The 23,789-nt window shown below is 33.4% G+C and overlaps 1 protein-coding gene across 1 annotated transcript in view; it reads left to right on the forward strand.

Moving 5' to 3' along the window:
• LOC137616718 (potassium voltage-gated channel protein Shaker-like) overlaps positions 1 to 23,789 on the forward strand; it is an 80,945-nt gene that overhangs the window by 51,390 nt on the left and 5,766 nt on the right. The window contains exons 3-4 of the mRNA XM_068346720.1: positions 1,963 to 2,153; positions 11,284 to 11,448. Of these exons, the coding sequence (XP_068202821.1) occupies positions 1,963 to 2,153; positions 11,284 to 11,441 (349 nt within the window). The 3' untranslated portion in view covers positions 11,442 to 11,448. The remainder of the gene's footprint in view (positions 1 to 1,962; positions 2,154 to 11,283; positions 11,449 to 23,789) is intronic.

The following is a 23,789-nucleotide window of genomic DNA, read 5'->3' on the forward strand; positions in this document are numbered from 1 at the left end:
ATATCGTATTGTAGAATTCTTTGATACTGTGCTCAAGAAATCTTCGATATTGCACAGTAGAAGTTTTCGATATCGTATTGTAGAATTCTTTGATATTGTGCTCAAGAAATTCTCCATATTGTACAGTAGAAGTTTTCGATATCGTATTGTAGAATTCTTTGATATTTTGCTCAAGAAATCTTCGATATTGTACAGTAGATTTTTGCGATATCGCATCGTAGAATTCTTCGATATTGTGCTCAAGAAATCCTTGATATTGTACAGTAGAAGCCTGATACAGTGCTTCAAAAATCCTGAATAATGTACAATAGATGTATTCGATAACTTAGAATTTAGTATTTTAGTAATTTAGAATTCCTCGATACCTTATTCCTTGATATTGCATCATAGAATTCCTTGTTCTCCTATTATAGAATTCTTTGATATCGCAAAAATGTGAAAAAGCACTGAGATAAAAACACCAGTTACATAGTAAGATCTTACTGTCCAAAAACTCCAAGATAGTCAATGAACAACCACCATTAAATGTAAGCTTATTGCATTGCTAATCATTTTAGAGTAATGAGCAGTACAGAGTTAAGAAATATTGAAATAATTTATCTTTTCAGACAATTTGTAAATAGTGTCAGATAATCTAAAAAAAAAAAATAGTTAGCTTAAAGTTTTATTCAACTTAATCTTTAGCAATTATACTCCATAATTTTATTGAATTTCTCAAAAATTGCCCGAAATCTTAAAAGAATGCATGGAATAAGAATTTAGAGTTTTAGTCAGTGAATAATTGTTTTACCAGAATGAAGTTTCGAATATTCTAGTTCCTTGTGTCTATATATGTATAATATTGTATATATCCATATATATATATATATATATGCATGTATATGTATATATATATTATATATATACATAAATATATATATATATATATACACACAGTATACATATATATATATATATATATACATATATTATATATATGTAATATATATATATATAATATATATATATATATATACTGTATATATATATATATATATATATCGACACTTTTTAAACTTACAATTTTACTGGCAAAAAGAATAGGAGGTACATAACTAAAAAAAAAAAAGTTCAATTCTCTCTGACCAATAAAACTGGAAGACTCAGATTGTACCACCAGTGTTTGGGCTTGATAAGTGAAAGCATAGGTAGAAGGTGGTCATATTTATAATGATCATTGGTGCACAAACTTGTATTCTATGATTTACAGAGAACAAGTAGAACCTATTTCGAACCATTAAGAAAAAAGAAAGTTTATGCCAATATTAATGGAAAAGTCTCTTGTCATTTTCAGTAGCCCATTTTCTTGATGATGAATACTATAGTATATATAGTATATATATATATACATATACACTAGATTTTTAGATTAGTCTAATCACAGTTAAGATAATTATGTTTGTATTTGCCTATCTAATTAGCTCTGAGACTCAATTGTAACATTTAAAAAAAAAAAAAAAAGATGTTTTACAGTTTTCTGTTCTTTTGAAAGCATAGAGTTTAAAAATAAGTTAGCATTACTTTGCACCTATCTGTATATTACTGTCACTCACACAGTCTAATGAACATACTTTATAATGAAACTATATAAGCTAGAAAGTCTATGTTTTCAGCCAATAGCCTTCATGAGAAATGTCGGAAAGCGTTCCTTCTGTTTTTAATTCTATCTTGACAACAATCTTTACTATAAGCTTACTTGGAAGGTAAAATCGAAGAGATCTCCTTTCAATATTCGAAAGATGATCTTGACGATCTACTAAACATGATCTTCAAGGGAAAAGGGGCTTCTGGGAGTGGGCTAAGACGGGCTCATCACCCACCCACCAGAAGAGAACGCTCCCGACATTTCTATGTTGCGTCAAGCGCGGTGACCTTACTCTACCCTGCCGTCGCTTCCCATTCTAACACTCTCTTGCCCTACAGGCCTGTGGGTGTGTGGGGTAAGATTGTTGGGTCACTATGCGCCATCGCTGGTGTGCTTACGATCGCCCTCCCGGTACCCGTTATTGTGTCAAACTTCAATTACTTCTACCATCGGGAAACCGACCAAGAAGAGATGCAAAGTCAAAACTTCAACCACGTCACCAGTTGTCCATACTTGCCTGGCACTGTTGGTAAGTGAATTATTATTTTTTTTCAGATTGTTTTTTTTTTTGCATTTCTCTCTCTCTCTCTCTCTCTCTCTCTCTCTCTCTCTCTCTGTATATATATATATATATATATATATGTATATATACATATATATATATATATATATTCAGATTGTTTGCAACTCACTCACTCTCTCTCTCTCTCTCTCTCTCTCTCTGTATATATATATATATATATATTCAGATTGTTAACATTTCTCTCTCTCTCTCTCTCTCTCTCTCAGTTGTCCACAGTTACCTTGCACTGTTGGCAAGTAAACCAGATTGTTTGCATATCTCTCTCTCTCTCTCTCTCTCTCTCTCTCTCTCTCTCCTTGTGCCTGTGGATGAAACCCTTTTTTCCTTACAGTCTCAAAATCACTAATCTCTACAGGTAAGTAAGCTGCGTTTTGTATCGTTAATTATCTACGTTGTGGCTTCCCAGGCCCCAAAATCAAATTGATCAAACTGTTAAAATAAAATTGGGATTTTGAAAACGAACAGTTTGTGACAGGTTTTAAAGATGCTATTATGTTCATGTGTCTAAGATGCAAGATTGGAGTTTGTAGTTTTTAATTTTAAATGTTTTAGATTTAAAAAAAAAATTACCTTTATTTTGGTATCAGGGGAATTTTTCTGAACTTTTCCAAAAAATTACCTTTATTTTGGTATCGGGAATTTTTCTGAACCTTTCAAAAAAATAACCTTTATTTTGGTATCAGGGGAATTTTTCTGAACTTTTCAAAAAATGACCTTTATTTTGGTATCAGGGGAATTTTTCTGAACCTTTAAAAAAAATGACCTTTATTTTGGTATCAGGGGGAATTTTTCTGAACTTTTCAATAGAATTACCTTTATTTTGGTATCAGGGGAATTTTTCTGAACTTTTCAAAAAAAATTACCTTTATTTTGGTATCAGGGGAATTTTTCTGAACTTTCAAAAAAATTACCTTTATTTTGGTATCAGGGGAATTTTTCTGAACTTTTCAAAAAATGACCTTTATTTTGGTATCAGGGGAATTTTTCTGAACTTTTCAAGAAAATGACCTTTATTTTGGTATCAGGGGAATTTTTCTGAACTTTTCAAAAAAATGACCTTTATTTTGGTATCAGGGGAATTTTTCTGAACTTTTCAAAAAAAATGACCTTTATTTTGGTATCAGGGGAATTTTTCTGAACTTTTCAAAAAAATGACCTTTATTTTGGTATCAGGGGAATTTTTCTGAACTTTTCAAAGAAATGACCTTTATTTTGGTATCAGGGGAATTTTTTTGAATTTTAGCGTCCATGTCGCACCGGAGCGTCTCTCTCTCTCTCTCTCTCTCTCTCTCTCTCTCTCTCTCTCTCTCTCTCATGAAATCAAGTTTTGATTATTTGCACACGTAATTAAAATTCAAATGCCGTTTTGTTTAGGTTAACGTAATAATAATTAAAAAGTGACCTATCTCTCTCTCTCTCTCTCTCTCTCTCTCTCTCTCTGTATCAGAGTTGCTTTGATGTTCATATTTCTCAATGCAAATACCTTCTCACTCTTCTTGGTATTTGTTGTGCTATAAATACTTTCTAAGCATTTCTCTCCCCGTTGGTCGTTTTCATATATAAACAATCTCTCTCTCTCTCTCTCTCTCTCCTCTCTCTCTCTCTCGTTAAGGGTATACTTATACGTTAACTATTCTTCTCTCTTCCTTTATTTTCTGAATTGATCTCTCTCTCTCTCTCTCTCTCTCTCTCTCTCTCTCTCTCGTTAAGGGTATACTTATACGTTAACTATTCTTCTCTCTTCCTTTATTTTCTGAATTGATCTCTCTCTCTCTTTCTCTCTCTCTCTCTCTCTCTCTCTCTGGTTAAGGGTATATATATATATATATATATATATACGTTAACTATTATTCTCTCTCTCCTCTCTCTCTCTCCTCTCTCTCTACTTATACGTTAACCAGTCTTCTCTCTTCCTTTATTTTCTGAATTGCTCTCTCTCTCTCTCTCTCTCTCTCTCTCTCTCTCTGGTTAAGGGTATATAAATATATATATATATACGTTAACTATTATTCTCTCTCTCTCTCTCTCTCTCTCTCTCTCTCTACTTATACGTTAACCAGTCTTCTCTCTTCCTTTATTTTCTGAATTGCTCTCTCTCTCTCTCTCTCTCTCTCTCTCTCTGGTTAAGGGTATATTTATACGTTAAATATTCTCTCTCTCTCTCTCTCTCTCTCTCTCTCTCTCTCTCTCTCTCAGTAAAGCGAAATGTCACCTCGATCAACTGAGGGTAATCTAAAGATAAACAAAATTCCAGATCAAAGCTGTCTCGCCGATCAGAAACCTGGATGATAGTCTAACCTCGGCAAATTTTGCAAAGATCTTCTCTGTCAGACAATCGTATACGTCATTGTGATTGTGATTTTTATGTATATTGTATGAAAATGTATAAACTTTATTCCACAGACTTCATGGTAGGCACACTAACACGAATATGGAAAAATGTATCATGAAATTCATTGTCAGTTTACTACAGTTAAAGTTTCGATAAATACACTTCATTGTGATTGTGATTTTTATGCATATTGTATGAAAATATATAAACTTTATTCCAGAAACTTCATGGTAGGCACACTAACACGAATATGGAAAAATTATGTATCGTGAAATTCATTGTCAGGTTACTAAAATTAAAGTTTCTTTAAATACAAATATTAGTTTTGCAATGTTGCTGTGATAAGTAAAGGTAGGTTCAGCAACCTTTAGGTTAGATTTATTGATTTTTATGCATATGCATTGTATGAAAATATATAAACTTTATTCCACAGACTTCATGGTAGGCACAGTAACACGAATATGGAAAAATTATGTTTCATGACATTCATTGTCAGGTTACCACAGGTAAAGTTTCGATAAATACACTTTATTGTGATTGGGATTTTTATGTATATTGTATGAAAATATATAAACTTTATTCCACAGACTTCATGGTAGGCACACTAACACGAATATGGAAAAGTTATGTTTCATGAAATTCATTGTCAGTTTACTTCAGTTAAAGTTTCTATAAATACAAATATTAGTTTTGCAATGTTGCTGTGATAAGTAAAGATAGGTTCAGCAACCTTTAGGTTAGATTTATTGATTTTTATGCATATGCATTGTAAGAAAATATATAAACTTTATTCCACAGACTTCATGGTAGGCACACTAACACGAATATGGAAATATTATGTATCATGAAATTCATTGTCAGGTTACCACAGTTAAAGTTTCGATAAATACACTTCATTTTGATTGTGATTTTTATGTATATTGTATGAAAATATATAAACTTTATTCCGCAGACTTCATGGTAGGCACACTAACACGAATATGGAAAAAATATGTATCGTGAAATTCATTGTCAGTTTACTTCAGTTAAAGTTTCGATAAATACAAATATTAGTTTTGCAATGTTGCTGTGATAAGTAAAGACAGGTTCTGCAACCTTTAGGTTAGATTTATTGATTTTTATGCATATGCATTGTATGAAAATATATAAACTTTATTAAACAAACTTTATGGTAGGCACACTAACACGAATATGGAAAAATTATGTATCATGAAATTCATTGTCAGGTTATCACAGCTAAAGTTTCGATAAATATATATGTATCATGAAATTCATTGTCAGGTTACTACAGCTAAAGTTTCGATAAATACAAATATTAGTTTTGCAATGTTGCTGTGATAAGTAAAGATAGGTTCAGCAACCTTTAGGTAGAAGTTTCAGATAGAAATTGATATTGTAAAGTTTGAGAAATTGGTAGTCTTATGGACCCCCAGGATGCAATTTAGGGTAAAATCTCTTTATTTCTTTGAAGAATTAACTTTCTAACCATGATATTAGTCCATGTCTGAAGGGTAAATTACATGCATAAATGAAATGGAATTGAAGTATTAGATATAAAATCAACTTTTATCTAAAATTCTAAACTATTTTCATCACCATAGTGTTTTTAAGATCCGCTTAGAGAAATATCCAAATAGAGTCAGCATGATTAGTCAGGGACACCAAGCAAAAGACAGAAATCCTCTTGGACTGTTATATTATTATTATTATTATTATTATTATTATTATTATTATTATTATTTACTAAGCTACAACCCTATAGTCAATTTCTTTTAGCAATGCAGATTTGCACCGACTCGCAGCGGTGCCCTTTTAGCTCGGAAAAGTTTCCTGATCGCTGATTGGTTGGACGAGATAATTCTAACCAATCAGCGATCAGGAAACTTTTCCGAGCTAAAAGGGCACCGCTGCGAGTCGGTGCAAATCTGCCTCTGTAAAAGAAATGGACTATAGTTGGAAAAGCAAGATGCTATAAGCCCAGGGGCCCAACAGGGAAAATAGCCCAGTGAGGAAAGGAAACAAGGAAAAATAATATATTTTAAGAACAATGACATTAAATAAATATTTCCTATATAAACTATGAAAACTATCAACTGGGATAAGGTGATACCGACGTAGCCGATACTTAAAACTCAAAAGTATAATTTTTAAAGTTAAACGCAGAGGTAGACATGAACTGGAAATATTATCTTGGGGCATTAAGTGGGATCCATTGATAATAGTTAACTCTCAAGTCTAACGTACATACATACATACATATACCAAAGGCACTTCCCCCAATTTTGGGGGGTAGCCGACATCAACAAATGAAACAAAACAAAAAAGGGGACCTCTACTCTCTACTTTCCTTTTTTTGTTTTGTTTCATTTGTTGATGTCGGCTACCCCCCAAAATTGGGGGAAGTGCCTTTGGTATATGTATGTATGTATGTATGTACGTTAGACTTGAGAGTTGACTATTATCAATGGATCCCACTTAATGCCCCAGGATACTGTTTCCAGCTCATGTCTAACGTACGTTTGAAAAAAAAAAAAAAAGGGAAAAATCTTTTGTCAATAAGAAAACTCAAACCTGAACGATGGTACCTATCTCACATTATGTTCCACATTTTGATATATAACTAAAATTATTTTTTTTAAACAATTAATTCCGATATACAGTTTAGATTCTTGCTCTTATATTTCTGAAGACTTGAAATCATCTTTCTAAACAACTTTATGAAAAAAGTGTAGGTAGTGTAGTACAAAGTTAAAACGCACTATTTCATGTATTTACCTAGATGGATATCTGGTAATTAGCTGGCACAATTAATGGTATCTTTTTACTTAAAGAATGTGGGGGTTATTCTTCAAGCTGGTGAAAATCCTATAATAGGTAGTTTTTTGACATTATATTGTCAAAATCAATCAATCAATCTTTATTGTCAACTATTTTGAGAACCTACGAAAAATTCATAATGTGAAGAAAAATTAGTGAAATTTCATGGCACCTGTGAACAAAACTTAAGGTGAAACGTATTAGAGCAGTGGTTCCCAACCTGGGGGAAATTTCCCCCTGGGGGGAAATAATTACACTACCTACTAACTAAAAAAAAGTATCAGGTGATAAAGCTAAACCCTGATATTGATACACTGGTGCACAAGAAGCAGCCTCAACCTTCTCACTAATTTTATTTTGAAGTAGAAGAATAAACATAAGTCATTTTATTTTGCTACTAGCCGATCTCCATATACTGATAAACAAATAGTTACAGAGTAAAATGGATAGAGAGCGCTTAGTAACAACTAACCGCATAGCTCTATGGCTATACGGTTAGTTGTTACTAACCGCTCTCTATCCATTTTACTCTGTAACAATTTGTTTATCAGTATATTTGTATAATGGAAAAGTAAATTAGTAAGTCGTCACAGTGTGTTTCAACTACTCTTTCCCTCATACACATGAAGGGGGAAATCTGGAGGGTTGCACTGGGTGCAGGGGGAAATGACAGGAAAAAGGTTGGGAACCACTGTATTAGAGAATCTGCTTTAACAACTTTATGCTGATCAAGCTTTTGCAGCACAGCTTAATATCTGCCGGAAGTCAAATGCTTCCATTTCATTAGGGAATTTATGATCAGCTTTAAAAGACAACTTGCATCATTTTTTCTAGGAATATCTAGAGGTTTAGTCTATTGCTTTCTGGTTTAGATCAAATGGTGAGAAATATCTGAGAGAATTTTGTGATTGCAAATACGACTTTAAATATCGATTTAACTATACTTTATCTAGGATATTTTTCCATCTTTAATTCAATTGTAAATTTTGCCTGACTGCCAAATCACAGTCTATCTTATCTAGAAAAGTTTTCAATCTTTAATTCAATTGTAAATTTTGCCTGACTGCCAAATCACAGTCTATCTTATCTAGAAAAGTTGTCAATCTTTAATTCAATTGTAAATTTTGCCTGACTGCCAAATCACAGTCTATCTTATCTAGAAAAGTTGTCAATCTTTAATTCAATTGGAAATTTGGCCTGACTGCCAAATCACAGTCTAGAAAAGTTTTCAATCTTTAATTCAATTGCAAATTTTGCCTGACTGCCAAATCACAGTCTAGAAAAGTTGTCAATCTTTATTTCAATTGTAAATTTTGCCTGACTGCCAAATCACAGTCTATCTTATCTAGAAAAGATTTCAATCTTTAATTCAATTGCAAATTTTGCCTGACTGCCAAATCACAGTCTTTCTTATCTAGAAAAGTTGTCAATCTTTAATTCTATTGCAAATTTTGCCTGACTGCCAAATCACAGTCTGTGTGGTCATCTTGTTTAGTTGACTCGAATTGTCATATGCTGCCATAGACATTGTAGAAACACTTTCCATATGAAGGGTCTCTCACATACTCACTTACAGAGAACAAGTAAAACCTATTTCGAACCATTAAAAAAAAAAAAAAAGTTTATGCCAATATTAATGGAAAAGTCTCTTGTCATTTTCAGTAGCCCATTTTTTGATGATGAATACTATAGTATATATATATATATATATATATATATATATATATATATATATATATATATATATATATATATATAAATATATATATATATATATAAATATATATATATATATATGAATATATATATATATATATATATATATATATATATATATATATATATATATAATATCACACACACAGTTCCCCAATCAAAATCTAAACATATCTTTGCAAATAACCTTCAAAATTCTATCATCAAGATACTAATTCAAACTATGTTTGGGAGACTTAACTCCAAGTTTTCGTTTAGACATCAGGATCATTTTACAAACCTTCATCTGAAGTCTTGTTTGTGTTTGTCTGTGTTCTAATTTAATTTTCATATATTCACATAAAATGTTATACCCACTATGTTGATGCATTACACTCTATTTCAGTTTTATAACTATTTTAATTCTTTACTGTAACCGCAGTTCTGTTTGACTTTTATCTTTAAAGTGTACTTGTGGTATGATTCTGGCCAAACATCAACAGGACGTCATGGTAGGTTTTAATTATCTTCCAGAGTTTACTAGTTGTCATTTAACTCCAGTCTTGCTATGGCACATGTAATTTGGCTGTCATTTTTTATCAAAGGTTTGATTTACTTTCGAATTCAATACTGTTTGGGATCAACACGAAATATTTTTAAGATAACCTTTCCGTTGCATGCTTATCTATTTTTCGATTCTGTCATTTAATTATAAGGAATATTGATTTTTCAAACTGTCTTTTGCCTTTCTCGTGATTTACATTTGGAAAATAGTAGTATGGAGTTCAATGTTAGCTGCATTTGTTATTTTCGTTTACAATCATATTAAATGTGTAAGGTTTGAAAATGATTGCTTGTTACTTATCCATTCAGTTCTCACCGTTTTCTAGATTTAAAATTCAGAGTGTTCAGTATATTCTTGCTTTCATATTCCTTAAGAAATCTCATACATTTTTTTTTTTTTTTTTTTTTGAGGTTTCGTAATTTTCTATCTAACCATTCAGTAACAAATTTTCATATATGATGACAATAATCATTATTGTCTTAAGCTAAATTTTACTAATTGATTTAATTTTTGGCCATCCTACCAAAGTTCAGCTCATATTTTTAAATGAAAATACCTGCTGACTCCTTAACTTATTCAACTCGTTTTTTTTAAGCCGTGATAGATCTTAGTGTCAGTTTTTGACACTAGTGGCGCTGTGTGCATTCATTCATCCTTTTTGGTTTCGTAACTTGAGAACTGAAGAACTAAGCATTTTGAGAATCAACGTACATTGTGTTTTGGCAGCTGGAGAATTAAAGTACTTGCAAGTTTGACAGCTTTATAATCTATACATATTTTAATTTGATACTAAATAAGGTATTTTGCAATTTCTGTTATCAAGTGATTGAATGTTGTTATGATCAAAATTGACATAAAAAAAGGATGGTCAACAAACTTTCCAGAGAATAGTTATTAGAATAGAGAATTTTGTTTCATAAATTATAAGACTATATTAATGATTAAAAAAATAAACTACTTTCGTCGTGCGTTATCAGGAATTTCGAACAATTATTATGGTTTTAAAAGATCATGGAACCACCTTGGCCTAAAAAACCCCCCCTTTTTTTTTTTCCCTAAAATGCAAAAAATGTTTTAGTTTCCAGTAAAGAAAAAGGAATACCTAGTTTTCAGTTCGTTGACCATCTATTGCATAATGAGAATTGTCTGTATATAATGTCACTGTTGCTAAATAGCTTTAAGCTTGGATAATATCTTCAAAATTGTTATGAGTCTTTTAACCGTCTGCTTTAAGAACAAATAAAGTGTATTTGTGTGAATGTGAGAGAGAGAAAGTGAAATAGAATGAATCTTACTTTTCCATTGAATTATATCCTGAAGGAATGTTATTCTATTAAAGGCAAGAGCACAGATTGCATGGTCTTGCATTGTATATATGTGCCAGAGAGAGAGAGAGAGAGAGAGAGAGAGAGAGAGAGAGAGAGAGAGAGAGAGAGAGAGAGAGAGAGAGAGAGAGAGTAAAAAAAGGAATGACTCTTACTGTTTCATTGAATTATATCCTGAAGGAATGCTGTTCAGTTCAAGACAGAGATTGCCTTGTCTTGCAATATTTCAACCGGTTTTCTTATTCTTACCTAGAAATGCGGGAAAAAAAAGGGGGTCTGGGTCGCTGAATCATTCACGGGGCCACTGATGGATTATAGAATTAATTTTTCGTTGTCTTTCAGGCCAGCACTTGAAGAAGGATTCCTTGTCTGAGTCCTCCTCCGACATCATGGAGCTGGAGGAAGGAATCCTTTTGCAACACGACCTTAGTAAAAAGCAAAACTGCAACCCGCGCCACAACAATAACATAAATGCTATGAGTATCGAAACTGATGTCTGACACTTGTGTAAGTATTGTCTCTTATCTTTTACTTTTCTCTCTCATTCTCTCTTTATATATATATATATATATATATATATATATATATATATATATATATGTATATATATATATATATATATATATATATATATATATATATATATATATATATATATATATATATATATATATATATATATATATATATATATATGTATATATATATATATATATATATATATGTATATATATATTATATATATATGTATATATATATTTTGTATATATATATATATATATGTGTGTGTATATATATATTATATATATGTATATATATATATATATATATATACAGAATTATTATGATTGAATTTCAGGTGAATTTTAAAAGGTTTTGTCGTAAATCATCTCTTCAAATTAAAGAAACATGAACGTACACAGTATAGGCATACATACATGCATACATACATGCATACATATACTGTTCAGGATACAGACTATTTTACCATTTAGTATATCTACAAATTGTTCAACCTTTCTATTATTCCCCCCCCCCCCCCCACACACACACATACTTTGCAAACTATTCTTCTCCAGTTTCAGTTCTGTAAAGAAGATCAGTCTAAAGGTGTATCCTTCATGTATTTCAGACTTGCCTTCAATGACCTCTCCTCCTGTTCTGCAAACACCTTTACCCCTTCATCTCGTTCCCTGTCATGTTATTCATTTTGTATTATGTCTATATTCTATCTAATTATTCATTTTTTCATCTGCTTACATTGACCGGTATATACTTCATTCATGACTCCCTATTGTATCCTTTTTCTCTGACGTGTCACTGTATTCCATTCCTCTCCTGTTCTTCAAACACCTTTACCCCTTCTTCTCGTTCCCTGTCATGTTATTCATTTTGTATTATGTCTATATTATATCTAATTATTCATTTTTTCATCTGCTTATATTGTCCAGTATATACTTCATTCATGACTCCCTATTGTATCCTTTTTCTCTGACGTGTCACTGTATTCCATTGAAATAAATATGAAATAATCCCAAAGACATAACACGCCTTTGCCTCATCCATTAATACATCAAATCAAACTCTTTCATTCTAACAGTCATTACTTCCATGTAAGGAACTTTTAATTTCCTTAAATTGTGCTCTATCATATGCATTCCCCAATTATCTCTCTCTCTCTCTCTATTTTATTATCAGTTTTATATGCCCATGCATACTACTTATCTTTTCGATTTTTCTTTAGAACTTCACGAGAAATTGTTTTTTAATAGAGACTTAATCCATATACTCATTCCCAGTAGTGGGATAGTTCGTGAGGTAATGCAGTCACTATAATCTAATTGTCTTTTAGTGTCTTTTAGTGTCCCTTTGCCCTGTACTTACACCCATTTTTTAGCCTTAATGCAACTGCTGGATTTTCCCTGTTGCACTCTTTGGCTGAAAGGCTCCACCATGCACAGTGGTGCATACAATAAAGTACCTTAACATACAACCCCTTCCTCGCCTAAACCTCGACTTACCCCTCTGTCATCTGGCTTACTTTCACAATGAAAGTCTTTCCATACGCATTCCATGCTATCCTAGCATTATCTTTACCTTTATATAGTGGAATAATTATTCTTGCCACCAGTTTCTTTAAGATTCCTCCCTCGTCCTAGGCCAAACATTCTTTACAAATCTTGGTCAAGTAATTAATCCCACAGTTGTAAACATACCACACCATCTTACTTGAAATACCACCAATTCCTAAAGCCTTTCCATTTCTCGAGTTATTTTCCTTAATTCTATTCTTAACAGTCAATTCTTCACATTTTAAGCTTACTCCAGCCCTTAGAACATGTGCCTTTCTTCAGTTTTCTACTGCAACAATTCTTCAAGCACTCTATTAATCCAGATTGGCATTTATTTCAAATATCATCTCTACATTTACATCTATTTGGAAAGAATTTTTACTACCCCTTCTCTCTACTTTTGCTCCCTATTGGATAAGTTGCAGTTCCCACATGTTCTTGTCCTCATTCTTCCCTCTATTTTTCCTTGATTTTCTCTCTTACATGTAATACCTTGTCTATCTGTATTTGATGCTCTCTTGTGATGTGCAGTTGCACGCGAGTCATTTTTTTTTCTCCTTCACTAGACTTCTCATTGCTTTAACTCACCACTTGTTGATTTTATTCCCTCATGCTTTCCTAATCATGAGTTTTAGTTGCTCAACACCTACTCCTTCCACATTTTTTTCCCCAACCTCAGCCCATAGTTTATCCAGTTTTCATTAGTTCCTCCTCTCAATTTTTTTTATTATTAAACTTCCCATGATTATAATTTTAGTCCCATTTGCTACTCCTTCCTCCCTGGCTTTAACTTCTATCTACCGTGACTTTTTCTTTGAAATAATGATCAGATATACCTCATCTACAGTACTACTGTTATCTATAAACTTGCCCTTTTATTTACTCTGTACTAGTGCCAGAGTAAAGTCTTATTCACTATTTTCTCTCTTCTAAACATACTTATAAACCTTCTACTGTAGAAACCATGTATTTTCAACAGTCAAGCCTGTTGCCAAACACATTTCCACAATTTGTTTTCAATTCTAATTTTCTCCAGGATGTTTATACCTACCATCAATGTCAACTCTTTCTGACATCAACCTTTGTATTCAAGTTACCTAGCAGCACCAACCATTCCCATTTTCTGAACCCAATCAGGCACGTTTTCAGGGTATCACTGAATTGTTTCCCTTTCTCTGTAACTTGTTTTTCTTTAATATGTAAACCATAAGTGCTCAATACTACAACTGTTTCTCCCACTACACTTAATCTTACCTACGCAGTCCTTGAATTAGTAACTCTTTATTGTTTATCAAGCCAATGCCACCCCTGCATAGCTCTGGGACTTTTCAGTTACCATACTCGCAGCCACTCTATTATTGATATTCTTCTGCAAACTGCCATTTCACCTTTGATGTTCCTCCACGAATTGGGATATTTACTCCCTGTACATTGGTTTGAGCAAAGACCTTTCTGGAGTCTTGGGTTGAGCACTGAGGTCGTATTTGCGAGGACAGTGGTTTGATCATAGCCCGCTACCAACTAGTTAACCCAGTTGTGAGTGGATACCAGTCTCGGGCATGCTTAAGAAAAGGGATTTGGGGCTATAAATCTCTTCCCTAAAGACTATATAAGATCCAGAAGACCTTCTCCTTATGGCGACCTTCCTACGGGCCGACCAAGGGAAAGGCCCGTGCCAACAACAAGAGTTGCCTATAATACAACAACAACATTCCACTTGCGGTAAAGAAATTAATGAATGAATACGAGTGTATGAAGCTAGGGTAATATACTTTCCTTAATTAATATCTTTTATAAAGATTTCTACTCTTCATCGCCACTGCTGACCCTAAATAAAGGCTTTGATTACGTTGGTGTATCCTCTCCACCTATTCTTATGAAAGCATCTTCCACCAAATCCTTCTTTTCCAAATCATCCTTCACTTCACCCCTCCTTCTGATCCTTCACCTCCGTCTTGACCTTTCACCCAAGCTATCTTCATTCCCTTCTCCTCACTCATCATTATCCCATGCCTATAACCTCTCGGTTTTGATTCACTTGTCATAGCAACCTTTCTTGCAATGAGATCTCAGAATCAGCCTCCACATTATGATTTTTCTTTGCTAAAGCTTGTTCCTCTTTTCTTCTTAGTCTCCATGTTTCTGAACTATGCATCTTCACTGGTCTGATTACAGTACAATATAGTTTAATACTCTGTTTATTTAACATTCTTTTTCCTGCCTCCATTTCCCAATTTCCCACCAAACTACTTTTATTCTACTTTCAGTCTCATCTTCAGACACTTCCTCCTAGTTTAAAGTAAATTCCAAATATTTAAAATGCTTTACCTGTTATAAATCGGTGTCTCTCCTCTCCTCTCCCTGTTTTCTAGGCACCATTAACCTATTATACTTGCATTTACTTTCATACCTCCCTTTCTAAGAGAATCCTAGCACTCTTGCCATTATCAGCCATTTTTCTTTAGTATCTTCCATAATCACCGGATTATCTTAAGACAATTCCTACAGATGTTCATTCCTAATTCCTTCTCTCAATACATCCATAACTAGCACAAGGAGAAATGGGATATGGGTTTGTCCTTGAAGTAAACAAACTTTAACATCAAACATGATTGTCTTACCGGTTTGTCCTTGAAGTAAACAAACTCTAACTTCAAACATGATTGTCTTACCGGTTTGTCCTTGAAGTAAACAAACTCTAACATCAAACATGTTGGTCTTACCACAGCTTATTATTCCTGCAGTCCTTGTTCTTTTCTAATCATTTCAACCAACCTAACCTGTTTTCTGCCTTCCTATCATTAGAGAATGAATAAACAGATTTTCCCACCGTACATTATGCCACCTAAATCTAATGTTCTGTCTCTTACCCTTTTTCGTCATTCTATCCTTAAAAATAATGCACAATCTTGGAGAGGGGTCTTAGACCCATTTTGATACCAAACCAGCCACTCTCTAGCCTATATAGTATGACATGCAATGCGCTGCCATTATGAAAACGGCTAAACCCTTTAGATTGTTTGTCTTCTAATTTGTATTTCCATAAATTCTATTCTAAACTATTGCTCAAGTCCATATATTCCTCGTTCATTTATTTTCTTTTGTTCACAAATTTCTTATAAAACTGTTTATAGTAAATTCTTGATCCGCACACACAATTCCTTTTCTGAAGCCCCACTAAAATCATGTCATACACCTTCCTTAGTATAATTTACACCATTCTACGATAATCTATACTGCCTTCTCTATCACCTAACTCTTAAACAAAAGCTCATTTAGTCTTTTTTTCTTAACAATTCCCAGAAACATTACTCTCTTTCACAAATTAACTTACACACCTCCTGGCTAGTACATTGGTAACGTGTTTACCTAGCATTCACATGGCAGCAGATCGATCCCAGCATAGGATCGTGAGTTTAAGGTGTTTACTGGGGAGACCACTGCTGTGTTTGGACACCATAGTGGGGTGTTGTGCTTGCCCGGTTGACGTTCTGGTGAGCATCTATTCAGATGAAACTGGAACTTAAACCAGACACTTTTAACACCCATGCCAGCCCTTTATTCACACTTGTAGATAGATAGATAGATAGATATTTTATTGACCACAACATATACAGCTCATATTTACAATAATTATTTACTCCTGGTCCAAATAAATGCAAAATACTACATTTGGCAATACAATACATTATATACACAAAGGTAAGAATAACAGGTTTTTAACGTATACAAAACATGATTTTGTGATTTGTACCAGTAATATTATTATTATTATTACTATCCAAGCTACAACCCTAATTGGAAAAGCAAGATGCTATAAGCCCGGGGGCTCCAATAGGGAAAAATAGCCCAGTGAGGAAAGGAAATAAGGAAATAAATAACTGAACAAACTCTAGTAGTTATCAAAAAAAAATTAACAACCAAATTTGGCATTTATATACAAAATCATACTCCTAAATGCTGTTTTTTCCTTAATTCAGAAATATTCACAAATACTCGTAGAGTACAACCACACCACAACATCTAGCTCATCATCACATCAAATATTATTTGCCTTCCTTGCATCCCCAACAGTTGCCTCCACAGCCAATCACTAACTTACACTAACCCCTTCCATTTTAGCGTCATTCAGTTCCTCATGATTCATCAAATCTTCAAAATACTCTCCTACCTCCATTGACATAAGACAGCTGTCTTTTCAAGCAGCATCCCTTCATTTTTATAATGTATTTAGATCCATTTATGCATACTTACCTTTCTGCCCTTACTTCCCTATAGAACAACTTATCCCTCTTAAACTGCCTGCTCAGTTCATTTCACTGCCTTTATTTCCTTATCTTTTTTATCTTCTTTCCCGGTGAGTTACTACCGCTAGAGAGTTATTGAGTCCTTTGACTGGCCAGATAGTACAGTATTGGATCCCTTACGGGTAATTTTTCCTTTGCCTATACATACACCGAATAGTCTGCCATATTCTTTACACCTTCTCCTCTTTCCTCATACACAACACTAAGATAACCAAAAAAGTCTTCACTCAAAGGGTTAACTACTGCACTTTAATTGTTCAGTGACTACTTTACACTTAGTAAGGGTAGAAGAGACTCTTTAGCTATGGTAAGCAGCTCCTCTGGGAGAAGAACACTAAAATCAAACCGGTGTTCTCTAGTCTTGGGTAGTGCCATAGCCTTTATACCATGATCTTCAACTGTCTTGGGTTAGAGTTCTCTTGCTTGAGGGTACCCTCAGGGACACAATTTTATCCGTGTCCCTATTTTCTTTCCTCGCTGGGCTATTTTCCCTGTTGTAGCTTAGCTAGTAACAATAAGAATAGACTTCCTTCTCTTGTGCATCATTTTCTCTTACATGCAAGTGCTTCTCCAAGTCTTTTTTTTTTAATGAAATTTTCACCTCATAATACCACCTCAAGTCTCCTTTATTCATTATTCTTATTCTTATTATTCTCTAATCGTGGGTAGTGCCATAGCCTCTGTACCATGGTCTTCCACTGTCTTGGGTTAGAGTTCCCTTGCTTGAGGGTGCACTCAGACACACTATTCTATCTTAATTCTCTTCCTCTTGTTTTGTTAAAGTTTTTATAATTCATATAGGAGATATTTATTTTAATGTTGTTGCTCTTCTTGAAATATTTTATTTTTCTTCGTTTCCTTTCCTCACTGAGCTATTTTCCCTGTTGGAGCCCCTGGGCTTATAGCATCCTGCTTTTCCAACAAGGGTTGTAGCTTAGCAAATAATAATAATAATAATAATAATAATAATAATAATAATAGAAACACTTCTTGTTGACTCCTATGACCCCACCATAGAATTCTTCATACTCTTTTCATACTTCTGTACTTGATTGTATATAACCCCAACCACTTTTCTGCTACTTGTTTATGCTTTTATCACTTTATTTTTATCAAACTCTACTGTTTTATTCCGTTAATTTTCAATTGTCACTCATTCCTCAACAATTGGAAATTTGCTTAAACCAAATAATCAACAGATATGCTTTCAGTTACTCTCCTGCTCACAATTACACACATTACCTTGCTCTGTCGTCTGCTCTACACCAACTCGAAAACAAATAAGCTCTTTTGACACCATTTTCTGATTCCAATTCCAAATAAACTTTTGAAGATTTTCTCTGGATACTTTTTTCTATTTTTAACAAATCATTTCCCATTCCAAATACATTTCTACAGGTTTTTATCAAATTTCATTTACTCTGGAACGCCAAACCTGTCAACAATGCCATGTCTTTTTATGCCACCTAATTTCATATATAATCCAGCATTACTATTAATTCATTTTCTATGTACCCAGTCAATCACAGATCCAGACTCTGATGAACACACTCTTTCACTTTCAGTCTTTGTCATTCCAGGACCATACAAATTTATTATTACCTTTTTTCCCATCATTCTCGATATCCTTTTGTAAAATCCAACTCCAATAACGTTTTTATTCTTTCAAACTTCCATCGAATTTTCCTAATGTTCTAAGTCCCACTTGTGGCCTAGCTCCGTAACCTTTTATTATGCTTACACAACTGTGGCAGCCAAGAGAAGGTTGTGAACTCAAAGGCAGTATGAGAGAAACTGAGTTAATTTATTATAGAACACTCTAATTTATATACAAAAGCCCAAGGCAACAGGAATTTTCATGTTCACAAGACAGACAATGTTACAGAGGTGATATGCAGACATGTTTATTCTGGTTCTTTTTAGTGCGAGGGAAGAGCGAAGATACAAGCATAATATATACTAAATGAATTATGTACGATCGTATGACACACAGTTGGTACACAATCATTGTCTTCATTCTTGCTCACTCTACCTATAAATTTATTCACTTTTATGACCCATCCAGACATTCAAAATTCTGATAGTTAGTGTCTTGACTGTTTTCTTCATTTTAGTAATTATAATACAGGCTTAGAGCTGCACAACCTACACGTTTTGTGATCTCACCACCTTGAAGAGTGGCGTGCACACTATTTTCATTTCCCAGCTTCCTACTGTAGTGAAGGTTTGGTCATTGACCTCGGCATTTGAGAGCCATTAATACTTTTAGTGGCATGTCCTTCCAATCAGAGGTAAACAACCTTTCCAAACGACCTCCAATGCCTTTGAATAGATTACATTTAGATCTATATACTGGCACTTCTTAGGATATCAATGTCCAGGTTGTAAAGCTATTGGTCTGAAGAGAAATAGGCTTGGGCACTTCCTTCTCAAAGAGTTCACGTCCTTCCTCCTGAGATTTGGTGTTATAGAATCACAAGTCATTGGTGCAGCGTGGTGCTTATTCTGAACTGCAGGGATGAGTTATTATTATTATTATTATTACTATCCAAGCTACAACCCTAGTTGGAAAAGCAAGATGCTATAAGCCCAGGGGCTCCAACAGGGAAAAATAGCCCAGTGAGGAAAGGAAATAGGGAAATAAATAAATGAAGAGAACAAATTAGCAATAAATCATTCTAAAATAAGTAACAACGTCAAAACAGACATGTCATATATAAACTATTAACAACATCAAAAACAAATATCTCATAAATAAACTATAAAAAGACTCATGTCCACCTGGTCAACAAAAAAAGCATTTGCTCCAACTTTGAACTTTTGAAGTTCTACTGATTCAATCACCCGATTAGGAAGATCATTCCACAACTTGGTCACAGCTGGAATAAAACTTCTAGAGTACTGCGTAGTATTGAGCCTCGTGATGGAGAAGGCCTGGCTATTAGCACCCTATACTACCAGTGTGGTAGCAGCTAATTGATGTAGTTCCAGAGATACTGGGTAATGAAATAAATAACGAATTTATTGTGGAATGATTAATGTTTGCAGACTAGATAGGACTGATTTGTGACAAAGAAAAAAACCGTAGAAAGTAAAATAAGCGTTTGGAAGAGTTTTCATGAAAAGAAATATGAGTGGATGAGAACAAGGGAACGCTTATAGGGGGAGACGTAAACCAGGAGTATTGAGAAATGTATGTAGCTTTGGATGATGGAAGAATGGAAGAGAGTGATTTTAATAAGGACTTAATTATTAGTATAATATATGAACGTAAGATGAGAGAAAGTATGGAGTCACTGTAGGTAAAGCAGGAAAAGTACAGAGACTGGCAAGTCTTCCTTCGCTAACAAAATCCTATGTTGGAATGTTTGAAGGAATGTTGGAGCCAACACTTGTTGATGGAAGTGGTGTCGATGCTCAATGTAGGTGAAAGGAAAGCAATGAAACTTTTGGATTGAAGATTGTGCATAATGTGTAGGGTGAAATAATACCAGAGTGTGAAATGAGAATATATATGGGAAATATTTTTAGAGTGTTGGTGTAAATGAATGTTTGAATTAGAGCATTTTGAGATGCTTTGTTTATATGGAAAAAAATTGAAGATAATATCATAGTAAAAAGTGTTAAAATTTAGAAGTATTATTATTATTATTATTATTATTATTATTATTATTATTAGCTAAGCTACAACCCCAGTTTGAAAAGCAGGATTCTATTAGCCCGGGGGCCCCTACGGGAAAGTAGCCCAGGGAGGAAAAACAAGAAAAAATAAAATATATTAATAACAGTAACAACATTAAGATAAATATATTCTATATAAACTAAAATCTTTAACAAAACAAAAGGAAGAGAAGTTAGATAGAATAGTTTACCCGAGTGTACCCTCAAGTAAGAGAACTCCAACCCCCTAGACAGTGGAAAACCATGGTACAGAGGCTATGGCACTACCAAAGACAAGAAAACAATGGTTTGATTTTGAAGTGCCCTCCAAGAATAGCTGCTTACCATAGCTAAAGAGTCTCTTCTAGCCTTACCAAAAGAGAAGTAGCCACTGAACAATTATAGTGCAGTAGTTAACCACTCGGGTGAAAGAAGAATTGTTTAGTAATCTCAGTGTTGTCAGGTGTATGAGGACAGAGAAGAATCGGCCAGACTATTCGGTGTATGTGTAGGCAAAGGGAAGGTGAACAGTAACCAGAGAGAAGAATCCAATGTAGGGCTGTCTGGCCAGTCAAAGGACCCCATAACTTTCTAGCGGTAGTATCTCAACGGGTGGCTGGTGCCCTGGCCAACCTACTACCTACAAGAAGGGATAGAAAAGGTTGAATAGGGTACACTCGGGCACACTATTCTATCTTGTTTCTCCTCCTCTTGTTATTTTGAAGTTTTTATAATTTATGTATGAAAGACTTATTTTAATGATATCATTATTCTTGAACTTCTCTTGTAGTTTATTTCCTCATTTCCTTTCCTCACTGGGCTATTTTCCCTGTTGGAGTCCTTAGGCTTATAGCATCCTGCTTTTCCAAATAGGGTTGTAGCTTAGAAACAAACCCCAAAAACGGTTTAAATTTGGAAGTATTTGCAAGAGGAGAATGTAGAGAGTAAATTATAGCAATATAGAGTTTATCAAAGCAAATGGGAAACCAATTAAGACAATTAATGTTAATATTTGACTAAAATTTTTTATTGATTCTTATAAGTTAAATAAGAGAAGATGGCGAGTCACACAACAGGTGAAGCTAAAAGTAGCAGGTTGAGTTAGATCGTTAGAAATAGGTTGGAATTATCTCAAGAAATTGAGATGGAAATGTGTGAATGGATTGTTGAGAAAACTCTCCTCTGTAGAAAGGAAATCCAATGTAGGCCTGTCTGGCCAGTCAAAGGACTCCATAACTCTCTAGCGGTAGTATCTCAACGGGTGGCTGGTGCCCTAGCCATCCTACTACCAACAAGAAGGGATAGAAAAGGTTGGATAGGGTACTCTCGGGCACACTATTCTGTCTTGTTTCTCCTCCTCTTGAACGTGAAGAAAAGGAAATGGCTTCAAACTGATGAGATAAACTGTTTATTAGGGTTTGTGACGGGAATTGATTGAGTGAGAAATATTATTATTATTATTACTTGCTAAGCTACAACCCTAGTTGGAAAAGCAGGATGCTATAAGCCCAGGGGCTCCAACAGGGAAAATAGCCCAGTGAGGAAAGGAAACGAGGAAAATAAAATATTTTAAGAAGAGCAACAATATTAAAATAAATATCACTTTATAAACTATAAAAACTTTAAGAAAACAAGTGGAAGAGATATAAGATATAAGATAGAACAGTGTGCCCGATTGTACCCTCAAGCAAGAGAACTCTAACCCAAAAGACAGTGGAAGACCATGGTACAGAGGCTATGGCACTACCCAAGATTAGAGAACAATGGTTTGATTTTGGAGTGTCCCTCTCCTAGAAGAGCTGCTTACCATAGCTAAAGAGTCTCTTCTACCCTTACAAAGAGGAAAGTGGCCATTGATCAATTAAGGAGGGAAGTAAAATATTGTTAAAAAAGCCTTATTCTTACATGAAAAGGTATGAGGAATATGGAATTAAAACATTGAAAGGAAAAAAACTCATTCTTGGATGAAAGCGTGGATCAGATTATTCTTAATCAATGAGTCTCCTGTATAGGTTAGATGTATGAGTATCTCATTTTATGACAGTTTTAGTGGACGATCCCCTCCATGATTGGACAGTTGAATGTGGCTGTGACTATTGTTTTCATGTTTAGGAGCCACCCTTTGCTAAGGAAAATAGCTCAAAACACACACACACACACACACACACACACATATATATATATATATATATATATATATATATATATATATATATATATATATATATATGTATATATGTATATATATATGTATATATATATATATATATATATATATATATATATATATATATACTATATATTTATATATATAAATATATATACACTATATATATATATATATATATATATATATATATATATATATATATATATATATATATATGTATATATATATATATATATATATATATGTGTGTGTGTGTGTGTATATATATATATATATATATATATATATATATATATATATATATATATATATATATATATATATATATATTGTGAATGTGTACGTCTGTATACTTTGTTATGATTGAAATGATTCCCTAAAGTTCATTAACCTTTTATCCACAAAGAAAAATTTCAAGAAATGTGATTGGAGAAAAATATAGAAAGAACTAAGGAAGTGAGGAATGATATCCTATACGTGAAAGAGGGTCGGGAATAAGATTTAAAAATATCTTTACTGTTTTATTAAAAATATATAAAAGAACGTAATTATACATTCCTTGATCTGAAATAATACATTTATTCATGGGGAGAGATATGCATATCGAATATTTATATGAAGGTTTTCATTATTTACAAG

This window comes from Palaemon carinicauda, chromosome 22 (genome assembly GCF_036898095.1).
Source record: "Palaemon carinicauda isolate YSFRI2023 chromosome 22, ASM3689809v2, whole genome shotgun sequence".
Lineage (NCBI taxonomy): Eukaryota > Metazoa > Arthropoda > Malacostraca > Decapoda > Palaemonidae > Palaemon > Palaemon carinicauda.